The 18511-nt window shown below is 40.7% G+C and overlaps 1 protein-coding gene across 1 annotated transcript in view; it reads left to right on the forward strand.

The window, feature by feature from the left end:
* tenm1 (teneurin transmembrane protein 1) overlaps positions 1-18511 on the forward strand; it is a 153313-nt gene that overhangs the window by 65459 nt on the left and 69343 nt on the right. The window contains exons 6-9 of the mRNA XM_040119754.1: positions 7022-7224; positions 8848-9055; positions 14408-14509; positions 17833-18027. Coding sequence (XP_039975688.1) covers positions 7022-7224; positions 8848-9055; positions 14408-14509; positions 17833-18027 — 708 coding nt within the window. The remainder of the gene's footprint in view (positions 1-7021; positions 7225-8847; positions 9056-14407; positions 14510-17832; positions 18028-18511) is intronic.

Here is an 18511-nt window from a genome sequence, read left to right on the forward strand (position 1 = left end):
TTAACACTCTCATCAGTAGCTAAATCCTCCGATAGGGCGCGCAGGGGTCACTGAAATCACTTCCAAGTGTTACATCACAACAATCCATTGTTTCAAATGCTATTGCTTTATATGCTTGATGAAAGCTGGAAAATCAAAATGGGCAAAGCTAAGCCGTTGATGCAGGGGGCTCAGATTAATAAAATTGGCACGGTGGAGGTGGTCCCCGGGCAGAGGAGGGCCAGAGAGATTAGAGATTAGGCTGTAATCCAGTGTGGCAGATTATCACGCTCATCCTGCTGTACCCATCACCTCTCACACCAAGACACCACACAATCCCCTAGATTACATAGCGAAGGATGGTGAGAGGAGGCTGCAGGGAACCGAGAGGATAAAAACATGACACGGTAGGGAGAGAGAAGAGTGAGTGATGGGAGGAGAGAAGAGTGATTGATGGATACCAATCTCCTTGAGGGATGTTTGAGAGATCCACCATAAAAGTGGTCATCTCAAACATCTAAATACTTGCTGACATTAAAATAAAAATTTCAAGAAAACAACCTATTAGCAGATTTCATGACTTTTGTCTTCAAAAAAAAGAAGAAGGAAAATGTTCTTTTTTTCTTTTGGAATAAATTATTTTATTTTTGATGCACTGCTATAAACACAACCAACATAACATTGGGAGCATAAAGATAGCTGAGGAGACGGATTGGAGGATCGTTTCAGTTTATATCAAAACAAGCAGATAGTTTCTGCTTGTTTTGATATAAACTGATGACACAGTAGGGAGAGATGAAACGTGTTCGCTGGAATGATTGGAAGGTAGTAATCTTCTTGTATTCTTGCCCATGTATTTTTAGTGTTGTTGTTTTTTATGTCAACTTCAGTGCCATAAAGATAGGCTCTCTGTTTGATTTGTTGGCTCTGTGCCGAAATCAGAATTCAAAGCAGCAGAATTCCAATCTACCTTACAAGGCAGCTTGAAGCACGGTGCTAGATACTAATTGACATGTTGTGTCATCTGTGTAAGGCTAGTGTCTTGTCAAGCCATGCATGCTGTGTTTTGTGTTCTTTCTCCTGCAGTTTAGAGAGATCACCAGGAGCCCTCCTTAGTCCTCTACACATAAAAGTCTCTCTAATTAGTGCTACATTAATTGCCACTCGCCCCACCTCAGGCTGATGTGCGCACACTTATGCTCCCTCTTTCCCTTCTCTTTTCTCTGTTTCTATATTGGACGTGCATGCATACGAGCATGCCTAAACGCCCACATACACACATAGAAATTCCTCTGGTGCAGATGAAAGTAGAAGTGCCCAGAGATGAAATTTTTCTGTCAGAGGATTCCCTGCCTTAATGAAGTACATCGTAGTTTGGGAATAATATTTCACTAAACATGGAACGCCAGATATATTAATGATATGAAATGATACAAACTGACATACAGTAGAGCAGCATATTGCCTCATTATAATGTGAAGATGATGAAATGTGGAGCTTGTGGAATGCCATCTCAGCCTATGTGATGATTGTATAAACCACTGTATGAAAGGAGAGTTAGTGCTGGATTGTTTTCGCTCTATCAGATGGTGTGGTTGGAAATGGTGTGTAGATGGATGGAATGAGACACAGACAGAGAGGAGGGCTCTTAAAGAGCATATCAATATTCTAGACTGCGTGCAGAGAGAGTGGAGGGGAGAGAGGCTGGGCAATGTGTATCTGTGCAGAAGTGTAAGAAAGTGTGCGCATTGTACGTGTGTATGTGGGAAAATGAGATGAGTGTGTATGTGAAAGTGTGTGGGATAGATGAGTGTCCCTGTGCGTTTGTGCTTGTGCATTTGTGCAAATGCTGATGGACTAGTCCCTGTTACACCGGTCTCATTGATTTTCTCACGCTGAGATACAGTCTCAGGTGGTAACACATGCACACACTTACCCATATACACACTGACACACATGCAGACAGGGTATAGATCATTTAGTGAACCCCCTGCTTGAGCTTCTCAACTTCAGAAAGCCTAACAGCAGCAACATGTCTGTTATTCAGCCTGCATTCAAAACATCTCATCCAAATATTGCAATTTGCACAATTTCAAGCTGCAGTCAGTATTTACAGTGTAGATGACACATTTTATCAAAGGCAGAGGGCTTTGTAGTACCCCCTCGTGAAAATGTAAAAGTGTAGATTGATGTCTTAGGCTATGACATCAAAGCCAAAAAAAAAAAAAAAAAAAAAAAAAATCAAAGTCAGTTTTTATTTTCTTGGTAAATAGACTCGAACTTCCTTATCCATTAAAATTTTACTCAATAATGTTAGCATCACCATGACCAAAAGGGGTTAAACAGGGCTTAAGTATGTTTCTATAACAGCCAAACATGTGGGCCCTGCCCCCTTCAAACCAATGAAAAGAGCACAGAGATAAAAAAAAAGTACAGAAATCACTTATGTTAAAACTAACTAACCTTGGCATGTAAGAGTGATCCCATCACTCATAGAAAGGTGCTGATTGAAAAAGAATCTTTTCAGAGCCTTCAAGTAAAAAAATATAAGTACTTCCTCCACTGTCTTAAGGCGACAGAAGTATCGGCTGTTAGGGACTAAAAAACATATGGAGTCTTGATTAGAATTAGCAGCAGGGCTATCTACTGAGCCTTTTTTCACTTCTTCCAAGCCTCTGCCCAGACTAAATTAGAACACGCTCAGTAGAAGGCAGTAAAAAAAAAAAAAAAAACCCGACAAGTGCTTTACCTATGTGTCAGTTTATACAGCACATACTACATGTGTAACAATGTAAGTGCATTCAGAGTGCCAAGGAGTAAATATGTTTGTGAACATTCAGACATGTCTGTCACAGACATGGCCCGAGGCCTGATGGAAGAAGGTGAGGACAAGAGAGTAATGGAAGGCCCTACGGCCAAGAGCGTTATCTTCTCTTGACTCTGACTGACACTCATTAGGCTGCACTGTGGAGAGAGGAGGCTGAAAGCTTATTAAGCCACCTGCTCAAAAGGCCCTTAATTGAATCCAAGTAATTATAGAGACCTTGCCCATTGTGATATTTTTATTCATCCTGCGGCAAACTCAATCTCTCTTGCATTTGGAACACTATTAATGTTGTCTGCGCCAATGTGTTTTGAGATTCACACACAGGCCTACGCTTCAGTATCAACTAACACACGCCCCACACACAGACACACAGACCCACACACACACACACACACACACACACACACACACACACACACACACACACACACACACACACACACACACAGAAAGAGAGTTCCGGTCCCCCCAGACATGTCCTATCACAAAGACCCCGGCTGCACTTTTCGTCTGTTCTCTGCTTCATTAGAATCTGAAGGATAATAACATTAATTGCAAAGACAGTTTAGTTCCTTTGGAAATAGATTACAGGTGTAATTGTTTTAACTGAATAACCCATAGGCAAGAGAAATAAATTAGACCTTGTGTCCTAATGTAGCACATCCCCTTCTTTGGCCTGGCGCACAGATAGATGAGCAGTTAAACTCACAAGGACTTTGAGAAACACACTTTTTAAGAAGGACGAAGGCTGACAGTGTGGAGATGTTTGCTAGTCATTAGAAATCGGAGAAGTTAAGAGTTCAAATGTAAAACCATCCTAGTACAGATATCCTGTGGCATAGAAACCTTTCAAGGGCTAATTTAACAGAAAATATTGCAATGTGTACATGTGCTTGCATATTGCGGGTAAATAGTGTCAATGAGGGCATCAGCGGTCTTACGTGTACACCATGTCGCACTACCACTATAATTGGCTGAGGCAGCCTCATTACTATACTGTACAGTGTGTTGGTTATAAGCAGACCTGCCCACTAGGAATGCTGTGCTTGATGGCAGGCATGAATAAGCTATGCAACACTTTGATCAACCCTTTAAACAAGCTCAACATTTTGAATAAACCTTAACACATTTTTTGCTAACAACTTCCTTCTTCTGCCAACTAATGATGAATAGCACAAGAGGAGATTTATGCGATGCCATTTATTTTTATTTTTATCAAGTAACCGATAGCAAGTGTGAATTTCAAGCTGTCTTTCCTTTATTAAAGCCCCCAGATAGCCAGGTGTGAAGGAATTTTACCTTTCTGCATATTGGCTTGTTTAAGCTTGCATTCCTTTTGCCTGCCAAATACAGTAGAAATAACCAGAGATTTGCTATTAATATTTTTCAAAGACTGGTCCCAGGTTTTGTGCTGAGATACACAGGGTTATGGTGCTGGTGGAACAAATTGATTGACAGCTGTAATCTGAGTAGTTGGGTAGTCCTGGAGGAGCCCCAGCCACCATGCGATCCGTGTGGTTTCTGCAGGACTCCCAAAATACCTCGATTCTCACCTCTTTTTACTGGACCTGCAGTATTATTCTCTACTGCTGAGACAGAAGGAGAGAGAGGTGCAAAGAGGGGTTTTCTTCTTCCTTGCATGAGCAGCTGTAACATGACACCGCCACCTCTTCTTTGGACATGGTCCTCTTCTCTCTTCTCTTCCTCCTCCTCTTTTTCATCCTCCTTTCTACAACTCCCCCACCCCACTATCCATCCGTGCGAGCGACCTAAGTGCCGCTCTCTGTCCCCTTGTTGCATCAGACTCAGAGAGGCGCTATACAGTAATTAGTGTCAGGAGGACCTGCCTGCTCATCTGCCCGCCAGCCTGCCAGTCAGCCTGCTTGCTGGCCTGCCTGCACGCCTTTCTGCCTGCCAATGTTCTGCCAACTGCCATGGCCTATTCATGTCCTATTCATCTAGTGTTGAATAAAAGGCTGCTTTCCTCTGGACATCCATCCCTCTGCTGGTCTTTATTTTTTTGTGGTGAGGCACAGGAGTGAGGATTAGCATTAAAAGGAAATAGACTGCTGAGGTAGAATCAGCAGGAATGCATGAATGCATACCTTAGTTCTGCCAAGCTGCTTTTATTCTGTTTGGTAGAGATTTAGTACAGGGGCAATTTATGCTTCACACAGGACACCTGTCTCTTTTTCTCTTTCATTACAAACCTTTTTGAACTCTTTTTGTTCTCCTCCACCTCTAATCCATCTCTCTTTTTTCCTCTTCCTCTCTCTCACTCTCTTGGCACAGGTCAGTCTAGTTTAATCAGTTAACTAATTAATCAATTTACTTTTTCAACTCCATAGTCCATAGAAGACGAAGATAAAGGAGATGAGAGATAAAAAGCAAAATCCAGTGTTTTGCATTTATTAGCATAATATTTGGCAATTTGTGAGAGTAGATCTTAAATGTAAAAGTTTTTGTTAGAAAGAAGCATGATTAAGAGTTTATCACCATGCTAGTGGCTCTAGCATAGCACTGGTTTGAGTTATAATTGCTTGTCAGCTGATGTACAGCAGGTATAACTGGGTTAGGTAGTCTAAATTAGCCATGTTACTTATCTTTACTTAGCCTTTTAACATGAACACATTTGAAGATATGTGATGAAATAAGGTCTTGAACATATGTGTTTTGTTGGAGATGAGATTAAGAAGGCAGTATGCAAAAGCAGCAAGCAAAAAGTCAAGTTTCAGGTAAAAGTTTTGATAATTGAATTTATTCATACTACTTTTTTATCAAACCCCAAAACTACAGTTAAGGGTGCTTTTGTTTTATAGACAATAAGATTCCAGAGCCACGCTAGCAGCTTTGTGAAGGTAATCAGGTACTGTGGTGCTTTGAGCCAAATGCTAACATCAGTGTGCTAACATGTTCTTAGTGACCATGCTAACATCCTGCTGTTTATCAGGGAATGTTTACCATCTTAGGTTAGCATGTTAGCATGCTAATATTTGCTAATTAGCAGTACAGTACAGCTAAGGCAGATGGGAATGTCTTAATTTGTGCAAGCATAAACCAAAGTATTCAAAAATAAAAAATCTTTCACTCAAAGCCGCAAATGTGAACTTCATGGCAGCGCTACAGGAAAAGTCACTTGGATTCATTTTCTGTGCACCATGAATGCCTGCACAAAATTTCATGGCAATCCATCAAATAGTTGTTGAGACATTTCAGTCTGGAAAGTGGTGGACCGACCAACAGAACAATAGACCCATATTGCCATCCCATGAACTAGTCGCTAGACCAGCTAAAAAGTAACAGTGACAGTGGAAACAGGAGCTCCTCACAGGCCTACACTCTCTGCCTCCCTATCTCTGTGACAGTACATGTTATATACGCTGCCTAGCCTGTGGTTTGCATGGTGTCGCCATAATGGAGTGGTGAAACTGCAGGCATTATAGATTGAGAGCAAGCGGCCTCATCTATGAATCTGCCCCTAACTGTTCTTCTGCTTTTGTGGCCGTAACGATCGGCTGGCTCCCCTGTGTCACCGTATTTCCTCCATCTTAGTTTAGAGGCAGAGATATATCTCTCCATAAAGGCCAACACAAAGAGGGCTGGAGAGCCTTGCCTGCTCCCCTACACAAAAGACTCAGGCCTGGTGGTTGATAAAGGCTTATGGAGAGGAGAGGAGCTGATGGCCAGGGACTGCTGGAAAGACCTTTTCTCTTCAGATACAAAGACATGCTCTCACTCAAGACACTATCTCTGTGCTGTGACGCTGTTTGTGAATGCCTGCATGCATGTGTGTGCCCCTGCCCTCCTCAAACTTCTCTCATCCACCTTTCTCTTTCCATTTACACACATGCTAACACATACACACACTTTTTCTTTCTTGTTATAAGATGCTAATATAGCACATGACAAAGCCCCAGTAGACAGCTCTCAGACAAAATACTTCCTTTCTAAGGCAGTTCATCTTTATGCAGAGCCTATCCAAGGGATTGCCAAGGCAGGGCCTTTTGAAAAGCAGGATTTTCACCAGCGCTCAGTCATTCCTGATGTCTATTCAGTCTCACTTCATTAGTAAGGCCACTGATCACGCTAATGTTTGAGGACATCAGGTTGGTTATTAATTGCTCCCTCTGATATAGAATAGAACTCCCTGTCCACCTTGATATATCTGCAGTATGTGACTTAACACTATCACCTGTCTGTGGTTTTTACCTGCAGAGAAGTGGGTGCGAGGCCGAGCCATCGACCGTGGCGAGGTCGACATTGGAACCCAGCAGAGCCAGCCAATCCCACCGGGACTTTTCTGGAGGTTTCATATGACTGTGCACCATCCAACCTACATCAAGTTCAACCTCTCTCTCTCACACAATGCACTGCTGGGAGTCTATGGACGCAGGAACATACCGCCTACACATACTCAGGTAAAGAAAGCTCCTGTTGTAGCATGCTGTTCACCCAGATGGGCTTGTTCGCTTCAGCCACCCCAGATCACGTCCAAACTAATGCATTTTTTTCTCTCCGCTTTGGCCTTTCAACTACATGAAGGCTGTGTTTTTGACACTAATAGTTGTCGCCTTGCATTAAGTGCTTCCTAGAAGAAAATTATGTACATATATATTTTAGGGTTGACCCGAATGCCTCGAAGCTTCAAAGCTTCTACTGTTGCCATGGTAATCAATTTCCAAATCAGTCCTCAAATGCTACTTTTTTTTTTTTTATCTGCAAGGTCACAAAAATCCCAAATAGCCCATGAATTAAGAAATAGTAATCAAACATTATTCATGATGCATGAACATTAATTATTATTAGTTATTACCAGACAACGACACAGCCCTTTACACAATACAAGTGTCACTAAACTGTATTTATGCCTGTTTTGTCAGACAGGTTTGCGAGACTAAAATAATGATTTGATCGACGTCTCAGTGAAGCAGAGCAGGAATTGCTGTCTGCCTGTTTAACGGATAGCACTTATGAGCCATGAACAAATCAGTATTTTATACTTGTTCTGACAACAGAAACAGAAAATATGCAAATGACAAGAATTAAATTTTGAGTTCAGCTGTATAAAAACACAGTATAAGAGATGATGGAAAACTGAGCTTTTAATTGCTGAGACTCAGCAGAATAATCAGGCTATGTATCTCTTGCTCATACCAGATGTTGGCTGTGATGCAAAATTTTGCTGCCAACTAAAAGCGAAGGAAGAAGAGTTTTTGCCATTTTTCCCAAGTGGACAAAGATCTTCAAAAAGTGTGGATGCACATTGTTTTTACAAGGAAACAGCTGTTTCTGATTTACTCAGCTGTGTGTCTGAGTGTTTCTCAGTCCCAGACACACACACATACGCACACACATACGTTGTACACACTGTAGAACAACACTGTTTTATGCAAGAAGCGCGTATACATACAAAAACACAATACACACTAAGTCGTTTGCCTTTTAACATTAGTGCACCCCTGCTCTCGCCTGCATGAAGTGGTCTAATTAGCTGTTTTTGACACTAGTGTGACACACAGCCCTCAGGGGGAATAAGACTCAGCTAGTGCTTGCTACTTCAAGGAGGTCTTAGGATGGAGAGGACGGTAGGGGGAGACGAGGGTAGTGGGGAAAGTTAAAGAGGGTGAGAAAGAAGCACAGAGAGGTTGAGACAGATGAAATAATAGTCTGATCCGTTTGAAAACCTGGGTGGTAAAGGCTGCCCATGCTATCAGCAGTATGTCAAGTTATTGAACCAACTGCTGTGGAACATGTCTGGTGGAGGACTTAGCTGCCATGGATTATGATTTACCTTCCTTTCATTGGATTCCTGTTTTGCAGGATGCTAATAATATTTTCCCAACTTCTTTTATGCAGGTAGTTTTCCAATAACATTCAATTGACAGTTTCCCAAAGTTCACCCAGCAACAGCCACACACCACTACGCAATGTTTGGCTTGCAAATTTTCATTGCATTTATGCAGGTTTCGTGAATTCCCATCTTGCTCGTTCCAACTGGATGATATTGCTGATGTCTGATTGTGTTACTACATCATGTTCAGTTCGACTTTGTGAAACTGCTGGATGGGAAGGCGCTGCCCAGGTCCTTGACTGATCCCATCTCAACTGCCAAAGCTCCCAAAGGGCTGCTGCTGAGTGGCCTCCAAGAAACAGGCTTCATCGAGTACATGGACCCTGGCACCTGGCACCTCGCTCTCTACAATGATGGACGTAACCTGGAGCAAGTGTTGCTCCATAGCAGTCCCATAGGTAAGGACGATTAGTGCAAATTTACTGAAAGTAGTATTATTTCTTCCCTGTCTCCACCGTCCTCCTTTTATAGTTATAGAATCGTATTATGTGTGCACTCTGCTTTTTGTATTTCAGGGTTGCTTCATTCTCTTGTCCTTTCCTCTTTTTCATCTGTTGATAAGCAGAAAACACAAGGCCAAAAAAACTGGTGGCTTGAAAAAAAAAGTGGTTTGAAACTCACTGACATTTGAGGGGAACTTTTCTTATTATGAGAGCGAGCTTGGCATGGCAAGAGACAGCCGTTAGAAAGGGGAGGACAGCTCCTGTAGTAATGACAGGGCTTGCTAACTGCAGCTCATTGCTATGACACACACGGATGGCAGTGTAAATTGAAGGATGTGAATAATGCAAGAGTACGTGGCTGAATATAGACAAGTGGATAATTACCAGGGCAGTTTCTTCACTCCCACTTTGTCCAGTAGTCCTTAAGAGAATACAGTGTTGAAATAACAACAAAAAAAGGTGTTGGGAAACATAGTAGCATAGTAACATCATGGGGGGGGGGTTATTTAGCAGACAGGTAATATGGCAATGTTGAAGCATGCAATATGTGATGACCAAATACAGTATTATGAGAGGCACTCCATGGAAAAGACTATTTTTGGATTTTTTTCCCAGTGACCTTTAAGTGGCCTTCCATTATGTAGTTTTTATGTTATTCAGTAAATGATCAGGGACAGAGCTTTATCGATGCTTATAAGGTAAATATGTGTATCACCAACCTCTTAAAAGCCCAAGTTGTAAGCACAATGAACAGCTCCGTAGTGCCAAAACACTGTACTGGAGACAGCCTTCATCATCATATAGACAGTCCTTTATATAATGATTGACAGCATGCAAAGGCTAAACACAGATTTTATTTCAGAGCTGTCAAACACATGTGCTGTTTGTAAAGTCTGGAATATACCAGACGTATTTTGAGTCACATATTTTGAGCTAAACAGGAAACAGCAGCGATTACAAAGACTTAACTTTCCTTTTTTCCATTTCCCTCTCTTCAATTATCAAAACAAATATACACACAACAGATGGGCACAGAATAGCAGCTTTTAGTCTGCTTAGGTTTTTCAAATAATGAATGGATTTGGCTTGAAAGAGGAAAATAATATTAATGGATTGAGGTCAAAGTTAATTTTACTGCCCATTTACACCTCTAACGAGTGTTACTAAAAGACAATACGTTGTTTTGTAGGCAGAAAATCCAAACCATTGAGCTACAGTACAGTACAATAAATTCTAATAAGGGACACAGTATGCTGTATTCCCAGAGTGGAGCTTTATGGGCAGATGAGGGAGAAATGAGATGATCTCTGTCGGGAAACTGAGCTTTTCCGCAGCAAATAGTAACTGGATACACAAAAGAAACAGAGAGTATAAATAAGAATAGCTAAGACCATCGTAAAAATAAATAAATAAAATAAACTAAAATCAATACAGTATAGAGTATGACAAGAAGGAAAATATGAGAACCTGAATGAAAACAATACATGAACTCATGCTGATGCACCAAAATATACTTGTTAGGGGGACATACTGTATGTAAAACGTGGAGTTAAAAAATGCTTGAAAGAGTAATGAAGTATGTTATTACATGAGACAGAAAACGCTGTCATGGACAATCACAGTAATCATCAGCTTGATAAAGGTAAAAAAAAGAAAGAAGTGAGTTGTGGCAGAACATCCAAAGCCACATGTGTTTGGTCAGATGGTAAGTGACCTGTATCAGTCGGAAGACATTATGTTGTTCTGTCATCCGTTCACACACCATCTCACACATACACAGACAGCATTCAGTTACATCTTCACTTGGTGCTGCTGCTGAGAAGGAAAGAAAATTGTTGGCAAAATTGTTGCTGATATATAGACGGGTGACATATTAAAGGTAAAACCACCATGAAGTGTCTTAGTAAGGTGTTGGGCCACCACAAGCCACTAGAACAGCTTCAGTGCACCTTGGCATTGATTCTACACGTCTCTGGAACTCTACTGGAGGGGTGAACACCATTCTTCAAAAAGATATTCCCTCATTTCGTGTTTGTGATGACGGCGGTAGAGAGTGCTGTCTTACACATCAGTCCAATATCTCCCATAGGTGTTCAGTTGGGTTGAGTTCTGGTGACTGCAAAGGCCATAGCATATGATTCAAATCATTTTCCCACTCATCAAACCATTCATTGACCCCTCGTGCTCTACGGATGCGGGCATTGTCATCCTGGAAGAGACCAGTCCAATCAGGATAGAAATGTGTCATCATAGGAGAAAGGTGATCACTCAGAACAACTTTGTGTTGATTTGCAGTGACCCTTCCCTCTAAGTGGATCCAAACCATGCAAGCAAAATGCCCCCCACAGCATATCAGAGCCACCATATCCCCTCACAGTAGGGGTCAAGCATTCATCCCTGCACTGTTCTCTTGGTGTACACCACCCGTAAACTTGCCCACTTGTCAGGATTATGGTGAAGGATGACTCATCTGACCATGTCACTTTTTTCCACATCTCTGTAGACCAGTGCCTGTGGTTTTTGCACCACCGAACTCTCAAATGTGCATTCATCTTCGTAATCAGGGCTTTATGACCTGCAACCCTACTATGATATCCCTCTCTATGTAACTGTTCTTGTTGACATAGTCGGATCACGTCCCGCATTGACATTCTCAGTCACCTGAGGAATAGTTGCTCCTCTGTTTTTCCTTACATGTTGCACTAATGCACGAGCTTCACGGTCATCAAATGTGTGCTGTCGACCACAATGTCCAACCCTATTGACTGACGTCTTTCTTACTGAAACCCTTGTCAGTTGAACAGCCTTTGAGACTGAGGCTCCTGCCATTTATGACCCAACAATGAACCCTCTTTCAAAGCCACTTAGATCTTTTGCTCTCACCATCTTGGTTAAAAATCAGAATCAACTGCATTTGTTATGTTTCTCCACTCATTTATTCAGGTTTTTTTCTTTAATATGTCACCCGTCTGTATATACTGTAATATACGCCGATATGTATATACAGTACACAGTACACTCTACAGTCCTTTCCTTAACGATTCTTACTATCATGCATATATAAGTCACATATAAATGTTGAAATAAAATAATAATAAAGAGAATAAATATATTTTCAACCATATTTTGAAGGTTTGTTTTGAAGAAAGTAGCAGCATATGCAGATAAAACCTTTTTTATCCTCCTCCACTGTTATTAACCTTTACCTGTGATCCACAAAAGCTTCGGCTTAACGATTTCTGCAATTTTGCCATCTCTACTCCAGCCTCATCTTCTTTAAGTCTACGCAGCCTGTACACATTTAGAGAGTGCAGCTTCTTACAGGCCTATTAATTATGCATAATTGCTATACTTCACCTGTCATCATATGTCCTTTCGAATGTAATTATCTGTTATGTAGCGGCCAACAAAGTATGAGAAAAAGTTTCATGTAAATACCTGGAACAAAACAAAACAAAACGGATACTAAACAAAAACGGTTAGCTAGTGGCTGGACACTTCTAGTTAGCTGAGCAGGCATTTCATTATTTCATCAATTCATAAAGCCCAAGGGCCATAAAGCATGGCTGGAACTTTACAGGGTAATAAAGTACAATTGGAATGCTTATTTGACCAATCAGATCACTTGGCTGGAAGCACACATTTTATAATAGCATTTAACTGCAATAACTTATGGCATGAGTGATTTCTAACTGGAAAGGGTTTAGTCAGTGGAAAGAACCGAATGGGTGTCTCATGGATGCCCACGCACGTGTACACACACACACTCGTACACACGCACATGCACACACAAGCACACACACACTCACTATACTGTAACAAATAAAGACATGGCTCTTCATACATTACCTGTGAATTGCCTTGAGATTTGTATAGTTCAGACATTGACCTGAAAGATACTTTAGAGCTTATATCACTGTTACAGCTCTGTGAGCATTTCTGACAGATCACTCATGTCCTCAGGATTAAAAGCAACTCTGTGACCTTGCAGATGAGTTTTTGTTCATTGCCAGTGTCAGGTGCCAGATACAATATTGAAGTTTGTGTATGTGAGGCTTTTTTCAAGATCAAGAAAAATACAAAATGGAGAAAGGTTTGTGAGTTCTCCTGACTGTGTGGGAGAAAAGATGATTGCCACTCCTTCTCTCCATCAGTATGAGGATGACAGGTGATGGGGGTGAAAATGACTTTGGTTTCTGTAGTGATGTGCTGCTGTGGAGGATAACGCTGTGCTGCCGGCTACTGGCAGGGCCTGTCTCATTAGCATGTGTCACACACGCCTCAAGGCAGGTGTCACATAATAACTTTGTGTGCATGTGTTTGTAAATGTGTGTGTGCGTGTGCACGGGCCATGCCACTGAAGGATTTGTCTTCCATGCTCCCTGAACAGAGCGAACCAGGGGACTGCAGTGGTTTGACTCAGGAGTCGATGCCCGTTCAAAGGAGCTGAGCAGGAAGGCACAGGGTCAAATAAAGGATGACATCCTTGACACCCATTTTAATTACTCTATCTAGCTTAGATAGAGCTCACCTGGCATAAAACAACCAGCAGCACAGGTCAGATCCCTAACTCTGCCAGCATCTGGGTACCTCTCCACCATAATCTTGCATTTCGAGTCAAGCTGATAGAGTTCACTGGGCTTATATAATGCTCTAAAAGCATAAAAGTACTCTCCCTCTTTATTTATCCTTGCTATGCTGTCTGTACCTAGAGAATGAAATCTGACATGATGGATATCAATGGGAGAAAAGGAGACCGGTAGAAGGAAGGCAGCTAATTGAAGTCCGTAACACATACAGCCTACAGAAGGATATGATGAAACAAACATATCCAGATGAGACAAAGCGCTAGTAGGACCAAGCATCACATTGATCTTCGCTGTGCCAAGAGTGTAGCTACTGTAGTGATACAGTATTACCCATTCTCCACTAACTCGTGAACTCACAACGTCAGATTTTATGTTGTTCAATCTCGTTCCAAACTAGGCCCTTGTAAACAGTTTGTTGATTAAGCCTTGATGTTTGTAAATTTGCATGCAGTGTGTTTCCAACCTGTAATGCAGTATAATGTGCTTAGTGCTTCCAAGTGTAAGTGAGTGCTTGGCCAGTCCCCAGAGAGTGATAGCAGCTGGATCAGACTAATCTAATATAGCCCCTGTGTCTGGGGAGCCATCCATTGCTTATCAGATCTCTCATTCAATAACACAGAGCTATGCCAGCTTATGGAGTTACATGTAGAATATTTTCAACTGGATTTTTTTTTCTGCCTTTTATTTCTGATTTGTGAATGTGTGTGTGGTTGCACAGACTCAATGGACGGTTGCTCAACAGACTGTAATGGAAATGGTGAGTGTGTGGCTGGACACTGCCACTGCTTCGCTGGATTCTTGGGTCCTGACTGTGCGAAAGGTGAGAAATAAAGGCTGATGTTTTTCTTATTTTCAACAAATTCCACAGAAAGAACAAACAATGCCTCTCTGAATACTTTCATAACTTCCCTACACTGCCTATAGCACTCACCCCAAGTAAACTCATTCCAACTGTAATCCTTTCTAAAATAAGCCACAATTATAATTTTTTAAAAGGCCCAGTCACTTTCTAAACAGTTGGATAGTGTAGTTATTAGCTCCCGTTTTAATCTGTAGTTCATACTGTTATTGAAAATCTGAACACTTCCTCCATGGCTACCTTTGGTCCCAAGCAAATTCAATATAATGTACATTTCCATAGCACCACTTCCATCAGTGCACACACAGAGTAATATGCAGTGGTGTCAGAAAGTATTCAGACCCTTTCACTTTTTTCATACTTAATTGTGTTGTAGATTAAATATTAAATGGTTAAAACTGACTTATTTCCATCAGTGTACATTCAATAACCTATAATGACAAAGTGGGAACATGTTTTTATATTAAAAAACTGAAATTTCTTATTTATAAAAGTATTCTAATTTTTGCTGTAGCACGACTTTCTTGAGATGTCTAGAACTTGGTTGGAGTCCACCTGTGGCAAACTGAATTGATTGGACATAGTTTAGAAAGGCACACATCTCAACATATAAGGTCCCACAATTCACACAGCGTGTTAGGACAAAAACAAAGCCATGAAGACCAAAGAATTCTCTGTAGACCTCTTTGATAAAATTGTGGTGAGGCATAGATCAGGGCAAGGGTATAAAACCATTTCTAAAGCTTTGAGTGTTCCCAGGAGCACAGTGGCCTCAATGATAGTGAAATTGAAGAATTTTGAACCACCAAGACTCCTTTAGCGTTTGCCGTCCAGCCAAACTGAGTAACCGGGCTAGAAGGACCTTGGTCAGTGAGGTGACCAAGAACCCAACGGTCACTTTAACAGGGCTTCAGATGTCCTCTGCAGAAATGGGACAACCAGCCAGAAAGATGACCATCTCAGCAGCACTGCATTAATCAGGCCTTTATGATAGAGTGTGTAGATGGAAGCCACTTTCAGTGAAAGGCATGTAAAAGTAAAAGGCATGTAAATGCCTGGTTTGGCACACTCAAGTGGGCCACCAAATGGCGTATGACTACACATTTTTTGTCATTTCACACCACATCATCACTGCAACTTACTATAGAAAACCACTCAACAATTCTTATTAAAAGAAAAAAAACACACAAAAATGCATAACATTTAAATGTATTCCAAAGGAATTTATTGGAACTGTTCCCATACAAACAGGTATAGGAGTGCAAATTGCTATGGCAACTCCTTTAGTGTTTTTTAAAGGATTTGCTGTGCACTTGAACAAATCAAGTGCGCATCAACTCTTTTAATATTTCTTTAATGCTTTATCAACTACTAGTAAGTAGATTTCTATTCATGAGTTCTAAAGTAATAAGAAAATGGGGACTACTGGATATCTTTGTATAAGTGTTTACTTAATTAATTAATTAGTAATTTATCAATCAATTAATTAATTAATTTGTGCCACAACATTTCTCTATGGGCTTAAAATTGTATTGTTACATAATCATAATTCAAAAAAATGTCAGACTACGTGTACGGTTCGGTACGTGGATTGGTGATGTCAGTCCGATATCCGATGAGTGAATTACATCAGGATCGGCACCCCATGCCGATACTGAATCGGATCAGTCCCAACTCTTACTTAAAGTCCATAGAAAATCTGTGGAGAGACCTGAAGATGACAGTTCATAGACACTTCCCATCCAATTTGACAGAGTTTGAGAGGATCTGCCGGGAGGAATGGGATGAAATGCGCAAATCTAGGTATTCAAAGCTTGTAGAAAATCAAAGTTGTAATTGCTGCCAAAGGAGCTTCTACAAAGTACTGAATTAAGGGTCTGAATTCTTTTTTAAATGAGAGGTTTCAGTTTTTGATTTTTAATAAGTTTGCAAAGATTTCTAAAAACGTTTTACTTTTATATTATTGGTTTTTCAGTGTGGATTGTTTGGCAAAACTGCAATTTTATCCATTTATAATTAAATCTACAACACAAGGTGTGCAAAAACTCATGGGGTCAGCATACTTTCTGAAGCCACTGTATACTCGCTTTGTTTCTGGTTCGAGTTTCTCTTCGTCAACAGAAGTAGGGTTACCAATTTCAACTGTTTCCAATCACTTCCTTTTGCAAGCACTGTTTAACTACAGTCAATAAAACTCATCACTGCCTTCAGGGATTTTTCACATTAAAAGCCTTCTAGTGGCTCAAGAGGCACCCCCTGTCATTTCTGGTACACTTTTAAAGTGAAACATCTGCTTGAAGTTTTGAGTTTAATTGTTAGCAACTTTAACAGAGCTTGAAAATGAGCAGAGTTGAAGCAACTGAGATTAATGACCTTCAGTTCTGTCTCTCCTCCCAAATAGATTTTCTCTTCCTCTGCCTGTTTCTCATTCTCTCTCTCCCACTGTCCTTCTTTGTAAAATGATTGTAGCATCTGTCTCATTGTGTTAAAAAGCAGGTGATATGATATCACATCCTATGATTTATTTAAGCTCATCATTTATTCATATGTTCCTATCATCTTTGCTCATTTTCTTTCTTCATTTTCTTGGTACAGAATGTTAGATTTAACAATGGATCACACAAACTCATAACAAATGCCCACACACACAAACGCACTGGGCCTTCATTGCAAATTATCCCAGAAAAAAGACATTGGTTCTGGAATCATCTCTCTAATCCATTTGAAGTCTTGAGCTGCCTTACCTCCTCCAGCTGCAATGAGGAGGTGGGGTGTAACTGTCAGCGCGTCATCAGGCACTCACTGACTTTATTCTACCTGGCTGTCATTACATTAGCCACACAGCTCTCCATCTCTGCATGGAGATAGCTCTGCTTTCCACCCTTATTCTATAAACCCCTAATGCTCTCTTTCCTAATCTTCAGTTTTCACGATTGTTTTCACGGCCTGTTCAGAGCGATGAGGTGACATTGGGAGGATTTTCTACAATTCCTGGGTTGCCGTGGTAGCCAGGCTCAGGTGGTGCTTGAGTAAATTGAAACAGCGTGAGGGATAAGCTGGAGAGTGTGTATGTATGTGCGTGTGTGTGAGAGAGAAAGAGAGGGAGACAGAGGCTGCTTGAGGATTTGCTGAATCCGCGCTGTAGCTGAGATAAGAGAGCGTAGCCCCACTCATGGTAGGTTACTGCGGTCTCCCAGCTAATATACTGCAGCACTGTGTGTGTGTGTGTTTGCATGTGTGTACTACTGAGTATGTGGGTGGAATCTGTGTTTGTCTTGTTGCAGATTCATGCCCCGTGTTGTGCAGCGGCAACGGTGTGTATGAGAAAGGAAGGTGTGTGTGCCTGGCAGGGTGGAAGGGGGCAGAGTGTAATGTGGAGGAAGGTCAGTGTATCGACCCCACCTGCTCCAACCACGGCTCCTGCATCCAAGGAATCTGTATATGCAGTCCTGCCTACAAGGGAGATAACTGTGAACAAGGTAAGAAGTGTTACAGTAGACACACACCCCAGAATGTCACACCTGCATACAAAAAATGGCTCCACTTAAACACATATGAATTAATGACTTTGCTATTTCTAATCAATATTTTTTATGTGTATATATATATATATATGAATGTATGTATATATGTATGTGTGTGTGTGTGTGTGTGTGTGTGCACATATATGCACATATACATATGTATATAAATATATATATATATATATATATATATATATATATATATATATATATATATATATATATATAAATATATATATACATATATATATATATATATATATATATATATATATATATATATATATATATATATATATATATATATATACATATACATATACATATATATACATATACATATATGTGTATATATACACATATACACATATATATGTGTGTGTGTGTGTTCTGCTTTTGCAATGTCCCTGACCCCCGTACTAATTCACTGAAAGGCAAC

The sequence above is a fragment of the Xiphias gladius genome, chromosome 23, assembly GCF_016859285.1.
Source record: "Xiphias gladius isolate SHS-SW01 ecotype Sanya breed wild chromosome 23, ASM1685928v1, whole genome shotgun sequence".
Taxonomy (NCBI): Eukaryota; Metazoa; Chordata; class Actinopteri; order Istiophoriformes; family Xiphiidae; genus Xiphias; species Xiphias gladius.